This window comes from Penaeus monodon, chromosome 26, assembly GCF_015228065.2.
Source record: "Penaeus monodon isolate SGIC_2016 chromosome 26, NSTDA_Pmon_1, whole genome shotgun sequence".
NCBI classification, from domain to species: domain Eukaryota; kingdom Metazoa; phylum Arthropoda; class Malacostraca; order Decapoda; family Penaeidae; genus Penaeus; species Penaeus monodon.
The window spans coordinates 39,931,556-39,944,055 of NC_051411.1; the positions used below are offsets into that span (position 1 = coordinate 39,931,556).

At 39.7% G+C, this 12,500-nt stretch overlaps 1 protein-coding gene across 1 annotated transcript in view; it reads left to right on the top strand.

Moving 5' to 3' along the window:
- LOC119590167 (sushi, von Willebrand factor type A, EGF and pentraxin domain-containing protein 1-like) overlaps nucleotides 1–12,500 on the top strand; it is a gene marked incomplete in the record, with an annotated part of 131,719 nt that overhangs the window by 75,228 nt on the left and 43,991 nt on the right. Inside the window, 1 exon segment of the mRNA XM_037938952.1 lies at nucleotides 3,698–3,809. Within this exon segment, the coding sequence (XP_037794880.1) occupies nucleotides 3,698–3,809 (112 nt within the window).

The window sequence follows — 12,500 nt, forward strand, 5'->3', positions numbered from 1 at the left end:
GGAATTTTGAGACGCGGTCGTGTTTTGTTCTGTTGGAAATTGATTTAAAGGAAATGAGGTTTGTAAGTTGAAAATGACTCTCTCTTCTCTCTTTCTCTTTCTCTTTCTCTTTCTCTTTCTCTTTCTCTTTCTCTTTCTCTTTCTCTCTCTCTCTCTCTCTCTCTCTCTCTCTCTCACTCTCTCTCTCCTCCTCCTCCTCCCCCTCCTCCTCCTCCTCCCCCCCCTCCTCCTCCTCCTCCTCCTCCTCCCCCTCCTCCTCCTCCTCTCTCTTCTCCTCTTTGATTATCTTTATAATCATTATCATTAATACTTTTGTGATCATTGTTATCCTATCCCTCCTTCCCTTCCTCCACCTTCGTCTCCCCTCTCTTCTCTTCCTCTCTCCCTCCCTTCTCCTTCCTTACCTTCCCCCTCCCCTTCTTCCCTTCCCCTCCCTCTATCCATCACTCCCCCTCCCTCCCTCCATCCATCCATCCCTCCCTCCATCCCTCCCTCCATCCCTCCCTCCCTCTATCCATCCCCTCCCCTCCCCCCGCCCCACATATAAAAATCAATGCCACTTGTCCTTTGAAAATGGTTTGCGCCAAAATAACAGGATGCGATATCCACTCCCGTGCTATCCATGTTAAAATATGCTGTGAACATTGCGGGTTCGATGAATTTAAATTTCCCGGTTTGCGGATCGAGTTATTTTGACCATGATTTTGTTACGTTGACTGGGAAACGAAAAAAAAAAAAAAAAAAGAATCGTTAAACGAAATCAGATATTCGAAAACAAAAAATCCCCGGCTTGCTGTTCAAGTTATTTCCACCGTGGTTTTGTCGACAATATAAACTGAAAATAACGAAGACGGTGAAAGATATTCAATAAACGAAATAAGATGCACTAATAGAAAGCCGACAACCAAAATAGATAGATTTTTTTATTTATATTTATTTATATTTTATTTATTTATTTATTTATTTACCTATTTATTTATATTTTATTTTATGTGTTTATTTATGTGTTTATTTATATTTTATTTTATTTATTTATTTACTTATTTATTTATTCAATTATTTATTTATTTATTTGTGTATTTTGCGTGTGCGTGTGTGCGTGTGTGTATGTATGTGTGTGTGTGCGTGTGTGCGTGTGTTTATGTATGTGTGTGTGTGCGTGTGTGTATGTATGTGTGTGTGTGCGTGTGTGCGTGTGTTTATGTATGTGTGTGTGTGCGTGTGTGTATGTGATTTATCAAGCCATCCGTGCAACCAAGATGGCGGACGGCGCGTAACAACCGCACGAAAACCTTCGATCCGCCGCGTGTTCCGCGTTCGCTTACCATAAAATGAATTCCTCCCCAAATTTATGATTGTGTCACTTTTGTCATTACTAAGCCATCGAGCGACACCGTATTATTTTCTTTTCCACGTTTACGTATTATTGTAGGAGTGGGGGGGGTGTTTGGGGGGTATATATATATATATATATATATATATATATATATATATATATATATATATATATATATATATATATATATATATATATATTTTTTTTTTTTTTTTTTTTTTTTTTTTTTTTTTTTTTTTTTTTTTCTGGTCCGAAGCGATTGTCATTTGTTTCATGGGCGTCCTTCGGATTTTGAAATCGTTGAGTTTATCTTTCGTCTTATTTTTACGTTTGTTTATTTATTTATTTTATTTATTTATTTATTTATTTATTCATTTTATTTTATTTGTTTTTTTTTACGTAATTGTTTGGTTATAACGTTTGATTTTTTTCTGGTGTATTTTTTTTATCCTTAATGTATTTATATAATTTTAAGTTTTTTTTTTTTTTTATTGTAATTACATTGTCGTGTTCTATTGCTGTTACATACTTTATTTGCCAGTTTCTGTCTCTCACTCTTTCTTTTCCTTTCACTTCCTTTTCACTCTTCCTCTCTCTATTCCCTTGCATTATGCCTCCAATTCCTAATTCTTCATCTCCATCATCTGTCTCCATTCTTTTCCTCCTTTTCCATTTCTAAATTCTCTTTGCAGTGAATAATATATAACCTTCCCTAACCTCCTTTCTTCTCCTCTCCCTCGCCCCTAACCCCTTTCCCCCTCCCTTTCCCTCTTCCCCCTTCCTTTCCCTCCTCCCCCTCCCTTTCCCTCTTCCCCTTCCTCCCCTCCCCATCTCCCCAAATCCCCTCCCTCCCCTCTTCCCCTTCCTTGCCCTCTCTCCCCCCCCCTTCCCCCCTAGTCCGCACTTCGACGCGCGTTGCGTGATTCGTGGGAGGTAGTGGGGGGGGTAGGGTAAGGGGGAGGGGGGAGGTTACGAAATGAATATCATGCATAACCTTTTACGTCATTGGCTGTCACCCTCCTGTGACTGACTCTCCGTGACTGTACATATTTGTCACGTGACAAATGGTGGCGCTAAACCCACCTCGTTCACCCCTCTCCTCTTCCCCTTCCCCTTCTAAAGCCTTTTTTTCTCATTCTCTTCAATTATTTTCTATTCTCTTCTCTTCCTCTTCTCTTCCCTTTCCTTCCCTTCCCTTCCCTTCCCTTCGGTTCCCTTCTCTTCTCTCCCTTCCCTTCCCTTCGATTCCCTTCGCTTCTCTCCCTTCGATTCCCTCCCCTCTCCTCCCTTCCTCTCAACTCCTATAATAAAGGTATTTCCACTCAATGGATCACTTTTCGAAACTCTTCTTCCCGTATTCTTTCCCCTTCCCGTTCGTGGGGATCTTTTCACGCATCAGATCACGACTTTAACCCCCCCCCCCCCCACCTACTATTCATCTATTTCTTCCCTCTCCATTGTCTATCTCCACTATCCCCATCCTCCCGCCCTTCCCTCCCTCCCTTTTTTCCCACTACCTCGCTCCCTCCTTCCCTCCCTCATACCTCCCCTCCGTCCCTTCCCTCCCTATTCCTCCCACCCCTCCCTCCCCTCCCTCCCTATTCCTCCCACCCCTCCCTCCCTATTCCTCCCTCCCCTCCAACCTTCCATCATCTTTCCATCGAGAGAGACTGTCGCTCACAACACCTTTTTGCATCTATTTATAACCTCGGAAGAGTCTAGCGGTTCTTGCTAAGATTAGCGATAGCCGAGGAAGGAGGTAGCGAATCTCATAAGCGTTTGTTTAGCAACTTTTGGCTTTGTTTTGCGCTGAGAGTATGAGCGTGAAGTTGTACAAGGATTTTGACAGAATGGATGAGCGTGAAAAGACTCGGATTATTTATCCAATTGTGGATATTATTAATATTGTATTTTTTTTTTGTAATTAATGTGGTTTATTTATTCACTTATTTACTTGTTATAATAGGCGCATAAGGCTCATCGATACGATCTTATTGACAGTGGCATGCTTATACCGCTGTTATGGTATAGTTTTTATTGTCCAAAGGATTATTTCTATTGCAATCAAAATATATAGTATTCGACCATCAATATTATTATTATTAAGTAATCGGTGTTATCTGTGTAAAGATGCATGACTATGATGATGATGATAATGATAATAATAATAAAGATAATAAGGGTATTAATGATAATAATAATACGTATTGATTGTAATAATAATGATTATTATTTTTATTATTATTATTATTTTTATTATTATTATTATTATTATTATTATTATTATTATTATTATTTATATCTCCAAATTTTTACCGACTATCAAAACTAATCCCTCACCCCCCCCCCCCCTTCCTACAGGTGCCGAGTGCCCCCACCCCGCAGTGCCAGTCAACACGAGGGTCGACGTGAGTGCCAGAGAGCCGGGCAGCCTCGCCACCTACTCTTGCGATGCGGGATACACTCTCTTCGGGTAAGAGGCCATAAGGCTTGTTTTCTGTGTTATGGTTGGGTGGAAGGGGAGAAAGTGTGGGCCCGGAAAAGAAGGGGATTTAAGTTTTTTTTTTCTTTCTTTCTTTCTTTCTTTCTCTCTTTTCGTTTCTTTCTTTATTGGGTTTTTGTTTGTTTGTTTATTTCTGCCCCTTTCTTTCTCTTTTTCTTTCTTTTATTCCTCTTTCTTTTTTTCTTTGTTTCACTTTCTCTATCTATCTATCTATCTATCTATCTATCTCTTTCTCTTCATGGCGTCGTAAGTAACACAGAGTGGTTGTTTTGAATGAATTTCCTGGACTGTAGGTATACGCCGAGGGATGACGAAGAAGGAAAAGAACAAGAAGAAGAAAGATAAAAGAAGGAAAAGAAGGAGGAAAAAAGAAAAGGAAGGAGAAGAAGGAAAAGAATAAGAAAAAAAACAAGTGGTTATCGGTTCCACTATAGAGAGAAATCAATTATTTTTTTTTTAGTTTTTTACAAATCGGAAATTTTGGTTTTGATCGAGTGAGTCCAGATGACCTTCGGTTTGTGGTGCATGAGCGTGCATTCGTTTTTTTTTCCGTTATGCTGATGATATGTTGTGTGTATTTTTTCTCACGTACATGCATACACGCGCGCGTACGTATCCACGGACGATGCACACACATTCACTCACTCACTCACTCACTCATTCTTTCTCACACATACTAACATTTGTAGATAGATAGTTTGATAGATATACAAATAGGTGTGTGATTGTATGTGTATTTGTATGTGTATCCGTATGTATGTGTGCATATGTAAGCCTGTAAGTTTTACACACGGTCCAGTCCCCTTATGTGTGTGTGTGTGTGTGTGTGTGTGTGTGTGTGTGTGTGTACATATAAAACCACCGCACGAGAACTCCCTCTGGCGAATCATAAAATAAAGTTTGTCATGCAGTTTAGCCTCGCGATTTGCCTAACAGTAAACTCGCCTCCGATCCCTCGCTCGTGACGACGGCTTTGTCACGAGCACGAGCGAGCTGTCACACTTCGGTGGTCGCCCCGAAGCCCTTTTCTCGATGCCCGGATGCTGTGGCGGGTAGCAGTTGGCCTTCGTAGTCGCAACTGAAGGGTAGATGGGATTGTGTGTTTCGTGGGTTATGGTTGTGTGTGTGGGGGGGGGGGGGATTTGTTTGTGTTTGTGAGTGGTCTTTTTTGAGTTTTGGGTGTTATGTTTGTCTGTTTGTATAGTTGGGATTTAAGTTTTGTGTGTGTGTGTGTGTGTGTGTGCGCGCGTGTGTGTGTGTGAGTGTGTGTGTGTGTCTGATGTATTTTTGAGAGTTGTATGTATGTGTGCGTGCTTGGGAGTAGTGATCTGTATGTTTTTTGTTGTTTTTTTTTCTTATGCATATAAAGCTATGATTGTGAATTACGTTTTATTAATTAGACTTATGCCCCATTTAAGTTTTTTTATAACTATACACCTGAAACAAATGTGCCTGTACGTATGTCTGGGAGCTTTGACAATGTGTATTCATAAATATTCTTACGCCTTTGTGTGTGCAGTCATTGTTTTCTCACAAGGGCATTCTCTAGTTCAAAATGCCCCTTTCTAAAGAGACAGATTCTTGCTGTTTATTCCTCGGTGGGAGATGATGTCACGTCTGCCAAGGTTCACGTAAATAAACGCTTATTTTCTCTCCCTCTTTCCCCCTCTGTCTTCTCCTACTTCTCGCTCTTATGACCTTACTTCTATACTCAGGTGCGTAAGCTCAGCTCTTCAAGTTGATTGCGTAAATAACCCCTTGATTCTCTCTCCTCTGTTCTCCTCTTTCTCTCCCTTTCTCCTAGTTTCCCCTCATTCTCTGCTCTTACCTCTTTTTTCCCCTTTTCCCCTCTCTTCCCCCCTTTCTTCTCTCTTCCTCTATTTCCCCCCTCGCTCGTGTCCCCTGTTTCTCGTCTTCCCCTCCCCCCTTTCTCCTCCCTTCCCTTATCTTTCCTCTCTTCCCCTTTTCTCCTCTCTTCCCCTTTTCTCTTTTCCCCTCTTTCTCCTCTCTTCCCCTTTTCTTTTTTCCTCTCTTTCTCCTCTCTCCCCCTATTACCCCCTCTTTCGCATAACCTCCTTACTCATCGCTTCACATAGATCACGAAAATACCCTTATATTCTCTCCCCCTCTTTTCCTCTCTTCTCTCCTCTCCCCTCCTCTCCCCTCTTTCGCATGACCTTACTTCATTACTTATTACGTACTTAAGCTCAGCACTTCAATTTAAGGTCATCAAAAAAAAAAAAAAAAAAAAATCCAGTCACTCTTCATTAAATACTTGTCACTTTCTCACTAGTTAGTTATAATAGTCTCCCCTTGTACCCTCTCCCCCCCCCCTCTCCAAAATAAGGAAAAGAAGAAGGAAAAATGATAAAGAAGAATAGAATAATAGCGTCCGTTGTTGAGATCCCACGGCAAAGGTGTCATGCTGGAAATTGCAACAGGGTCGTTTCTGTTGTGGGGGGAGGGGGAGGTGGGTGGGTGGGCTGGGGTGGGGGTGGGGGGTAACGACGGTGGGATAGCGAGAGAGAGAGAGAGAAAGAGCGAGAGAGAGAGAGAGAGAAAGAGCGAGAGAGAGAGAGAGAGAAGAGCGAGAGAGAGAGAGAGAAAGAGCGAGAGAGAGAGAGAGAGAAAGAGCGAGAGAGAGAGAGAGAGAAAGAGCGAGAGAGAGAGAGAGAAAAAAGAGCGAGAGAGAGAGAGAGAGAGAGAGAAAGAGCGAGAGAGAAGAGAGAGAAAGAGCGAGAGAGAGAGAGAGAGAGCGAGAGAGAGAGAAAGAGCGAGAGAGAGAGAGAGAAAGAGAGAAGAAAGAGCGAGAGAGAGAGAGAGAGGAGAGAGAAAGAGCGAGAGAGAGAGAGAGAGAGAGAAAGAGCGAGAGAGAGAGAGAGAGAGAGAGAGAAAGAGCGAGAGAGAGAGAGAGAGAGAAAGAAAAGAGAATGAGAGAGAAACTTTACCTGCATCTTCATCACGAGTTTGGGACTAAAGATGTAAAAACAGAAAAAAATCCCTTTATGTTGAATTGCTTTGAATTGCTCTGAGTTGCTTTGAATTGCTTTGAGTTGCTTCCCGCACATTACTACGGCGATGAATCTTCACAAAAAAAAAAAAAAAAAAAAAAAAAAAAAAAAAAAAAAAAAAAATCTGGATTAAACGCGAATTGTCCGAAGAAAATGCTGATGTTAACTGTTTTTTTTTTTTTTTTTTTTTTTTTTTTTTTTTTTTTGCTTCTATTTCGAAAGTCAAATATCCATGTTTTTAAAGAAATATATTAATTTCTCTCTTTCTAAAATCAAATATCCATGTTTTTCAAGAAATATATTTTTTTCCCAAAATCAAATATCCATGTTTTTCAAGAAAGATATTCATCATTTCTCTTTTAACAAAATCATATATCCTCTTGCAGCCAAGAATCTACAAACGTTTACTTCGATCACGCTCACAAACATCAGGAAACCCATTACTCGAACAATTTTCTGTGTGTTCTTGAAAAAAAAAAAAACAACAGTGATAGTAATAATAATAATAGTAATAATAATAATAATAATAATGATAATAAAAATAAAAATAAAGCTTTGCTACATAATACCGTTTTTTGGTATATGTTCTTGAAAAGAAAAAAAAATCGTACCTACCAATTACTCTTAACAATTTTCTGTATGTTCTTAAAAAAAAAGCGTACCTACCTATTACAATTTTCTATATGTTCTTGAATAAAGTAAAAAAAAAAAAAAAAAAGGAGTTATTCCCACGATCATTTTATATCAAATTGGCCCCATAGAAATGTTTAAAGGGAAGCGCTCATTTTCTCAAGAGGTTTTCAAAATGATGATAAGACCTTGGAATCTTCTCATGCCCTCGGGCTGTACCAGCGTCCGCCGTTCAAGAGAATGCAATAAGGAGAACTTGGTGATAAACGGGTAATAAGGAGAACTTGGTGATAAATGGGTAATAAGGAGAACTTGGTGATAAACGGGTAATAAGGAGAACTTGGTGATAAACGGGTAATAAGGAGAACTTGGTGATAAACGGGTAATAAAGAAAACTTGGTGATAAACGGGTAATAAAGAAAACTTGATAAACGGGTAATAAGGAGAACTTGATGATAAACGGATGGTAAACAGGACTTGATGATAAGCGGATTAAACAGAATTTGATAAACGGATGATAGGCAAAAATTGAAAATAAACCGGATACGCATCAGACGTTAAAAAATGTCCCTTTTATCGAATCTGGAAAGAGGGGAGGGGGGGAGGAGGCATTGTCTTCTGGGATTGTAATGACAAACTAAAAGAAACAAGAAGTAAGAGAGAGAGAGGGGGAGAGAGAGAGATGGAGAGAGAGAGAGATGGAGAGAGAGAGAGAGAGAGAGGGAGGGAGGGAGAGGGGGGGAAGAGGGAGAGACAGAGAGAGGGAAAAAAAGTTTTTGAAGGTCTCAAACACTTTTTTTTTTTTAATACACACTTAACTTGGATGATTTGCTGAGTAGGTTTCCGTGTTTTCTAAAACTTTAGATTGCTCGTTGCAGTGTCAATGTCACGTGATTGCAGAGTTATTGCATCGAAGCTCTTGCCTTCTCTTGCCTACAGAGTTTGTTCAGAATCGTTTATAATAATAAAAAAAATAGATATTCGAGTTCCGGGTATTCAGTGCGTGGCTGAGGAGCGATCACCTCTTGTCTTGTTCTTTATATTATTTATTCTCTCTCTCTCTCTCTCTTTCTCTCTCTCTCTCTCTCTCTCGCTCGCTTCCTCTCTCTCTCTCTCTCTCTCTCTCTCTCTCTCTCTCTCTCTCTCTCTCGCTTCCTCTCTCTCTATCTGCCTCTACCCTCCAACCCTCACCTATCATCCATTCCTCCATTCCTCTTTTATCACCCGTTCCTTCATCCCTCTTTCTCTCCGACCCGTAAGGACCTCTCAGCCTTGACTCTCGGCTCCTCTGTCAAGGCCCTTCTGCTCCCGCGCCGCCTGCGTCCTGTGTGTGTTTTGTTATATAACGTCGTTACCGCCTTCGGGCCCATACCAAGGTGAAGATGAATAAGGAGGATAGAGGAAATAGAAAAAAATGATGATGATGATGATAAAAGAAATTGTGTGTGTGTGTGTGTGTGTGTGTGTGTGTGTGTGTGTGTGTGTGTGTGTGTGTGTGTGTGTGTGTGTACTTTAGTATGTGTGTGCGTGTGTGTGTGTGTGTGAGCGTGCTTTCGTGTGTGTGTGTGTGTGCGTGTGTGTGTGTGTGCGTGTGTGTGTGTGTGTGTGTGTGTGTGTGTGCTTTAGTATGTGTGTGCGTGTGTGTGTGTGTGTGAGCGTGCTTTCGTGTGTGTGTGTGTGTGTTTTCTACATATGCTGGAATGTGGTTTCCTTTCAGTGTTTTCATTTCTTGTTTTTAAAGGTGTTAGTTTTATTGTTATTGATGACACTGTGTTATTTTTATTATAATTATTAGTTTTATTGTTATTGATGACACTGTGTTATTTTTATTATAATTATTAGTTTTATTGTTATTGATGACACTGTGTTATTTTTATTATAATTATTGTTTTAGTTGTTACTGTATTATCATGATGGTGATAATGATGGCAAATTATAAGCATTTCCATTATCATCATTATAATTAATAATAGTAGTGGTAAGAGTAGTACCTGCAGAAGTAGTAATTGTGGTAGTAGTAGTAATAGCAGTAGCAGTAGTAGCAGCAGTGGTAGAAGTAGTAGTAATGTGGTTGCAGTAGTAGTGGTAATAGTAGTAGTAATAGTAGTAGCGGTAGTAGTAGCATTATCATCATTATTATTCCTCTGTGTCTGCATTGAGGTTTCTTAATAGTCTACGTTACGTTACGAATGTTTAGATACACTTTACACCTGCATTGCAATCACTCCTTTTAAGCAAATTGAAAGGCAATGTCGGATTTCATTAAAATTTTCGATGTAATGAGTTGGTGTGTGTGTGTGTGTGTGTGTGTGATTGATTCAAGTGTGTGTGTGTGCGTTCGTGCGTGTGTGTGTGTGTGTGTGTGTGTGTGTGTGTGTGTGTGTGTGTGTGTGTGTGTGTGTGTGTGTTCGTATATAGGCATAACTGTGTGTACTTCTATGTGCGTACATAATGAAGGATTGTTTCTGTGAAATCTTTCCCTGTTCGTGACGTCACACTTATTCTCCCGAAGTATCACCTGTGTTCGATTCCCCTCATTACATTCCCCATTTTCTCTTCACACTACGCAATCCCAACTTTCCTCTCTTATTCACTTCCCTCCCGCAATAATCATCCGCTTCGGACACTTATTACCGACGTCACCCCCCCCCCCCCTCAACGACAACCTTGGTGCCAGACGTATGATTATGAAAGTTGTGAGGGAATTTTGACAAGTACTCACAATAGGTCATAAAGAGACCCCTCCCCCACTCCCTCACCCCCCCATCCTATCTCCCATGCTTTATCACAACCCATTCATTCACCCATGATGTAAACATGGGATTCGCTAGCACTCGTGGGCGTCACGTGACCTCAAGTGCAGATCTGGCACTCCCACGGGTCATCGAATTTTCCCACGGGTCGTGAAATTTTCCCACGGGTCTTTCGGGCTTCTCAAAGACTGGATGACGTGTGGAGGGAGATGACGTGGGTGATTATGCTTGTCTCAGATTCCTTATATATTTTTTTCATTTATTATTTTATTTATTGACATTATCGTCGTCTTCGTCGTCATCACATCGTCATCATCATCATGAATGTCATCGTCATCATCATGAATGTCATCGTCATCATCACATCGTCGTCATCATCATCATTAATGTTATCGTCATCATCCTTTTCCCTCCCTGTCACAGATTTTTTTTTTTCTTCTTCTTCTTTTTTAATAAATATCTTTTGTGTATTTTTTACCGCCGGGCCTACTACTATTGCACTAGCAAAATAGCAGAAAAAGAAGAGATGTTGACATGAATATATATTTCTTTTTTTCTTTCTTTCTGTCATTCATTCTACTATTTCCTTTTTAATGTAAAAGATAATAGATATCCAGACGCGTGCTTTATAAAAAAAATCGATTAAATTTCACAAGGGAGAAACCTGTTCAAATCATTATTAAGTATTTAAACGTACTGGTAATGACTATTACTATTACCATTAACAGTATCTTTATTACTATCGTTATCACGTTTACCTTTATTATGAAAATGAGGACATGAATAAGAGCAACAATAATATTAAATGGGCCCCCCCACCCACACCCTCAAAGAAAACGGAAATTCCCAGAGAGAGAGAGAGAGAGAGAGAGAGAGAGAGAGAGAGAGAGAGAGAGAGAGAGAGAGAGAGAGAGAGAGAGAGAGAGAGAGAGAGAGAGAGAGGGTGGAAAGAGGAGAGAAAATGGGGTAGGGAGGGAGGGAAAGAGAGAGAGAGAGAGAGGAGGGGAAAGAGGAGAGATATGGAAGGAGGGAGGGAAAGAGACAGAGAAAGAAAGAAATAGGCAGAGAGAGAGAGGGAGGGAGAGAGAGAGAGACAGACAGAAACAGAGAGAGAGAGACAGACAGACAGAAACAGAGAGAGAGAGAGAGAGAGAGAGAGAGAGAGGGTGATAAGGAAAATTTTCATAAGGCCGCCCACTGCCTCTCTCGCCCCTTCCTGGTGGCCGGCAGCGTAGAGGCCGCCCACATGACGCCGCTCAGCCACGTGACTACCGGATCCGCCCAAACACAGACATTGAAAAAAAAGTAGAGTAAAAAGATAGAAGAGAAGAAGATGGGAAGGAAGGAGGGACAGAAGGGAAAGGAAAATAAAAGAGAAGAAAATGGAAAGGAAGGAGGGACAGAAGAAAGAAAAATGAAAGAGAAGAAAATGGAAAGGAAGGAGAGACAGAAGGAGGAGGAAAAAAAAGAAGGAAAAAAAAAACTTTGTAGGGGAAACTGTAATGTTTTTTATTTGATTTGATTTTCAAGGAAAGGAGAAAATATATATACTTTTTCCCAATCCGTCTGACTTTTGCGTCATACCTTTTGAACTATATCGATCGTTAATGTTAAACGATGAAGCGATTGCCAAAGATTTACATATTCGAAGGGAGAGAAATACCTGGCATTCATTTTATTAACAGACACTAAAATACGTTACGTTAAGTTGAGGGAACATTTTGCATAGCTAACCATTATTATGGTTATCAATTACTATCATTATTTAGTTTCTTTGATTAAGTTGTATTACTAATATCGTAGTATAGTTTTAGAAGCGCTGAACGTAAGAACGGGATTGAAAAAAAAGACGGACGGTTTTTGAATTTGAAATTTTAATCTTTTGTGATCACGTGACTCTTATCACGATTTTCCGTTAAATTCAAAACGCAAGTTGAATGAAAATTCGTTAGGTTTTGTTAAATTATTTGTTGCAAAGCGTTTTTATTATTATTATTATTATTATTATTATTATTATTATTATTATTATAAAGAGGAAAAAAAATATTGCTCTTCTATCCTTCCAAAATATATTTAGCGCAATTATTTGCAAAGAGATATTAATTTGATTTTATATATACCACGTTTGTACTTTACCATTTAGTCAGGACGACTATTATCACCGTTATTGTTATTAATAAAGTAAATATGTTAGAAAATAGATATGTTATCTCTAACTTACAAATATATTATCTCTAATATGTTATCTCTGAATTATAAATATATTA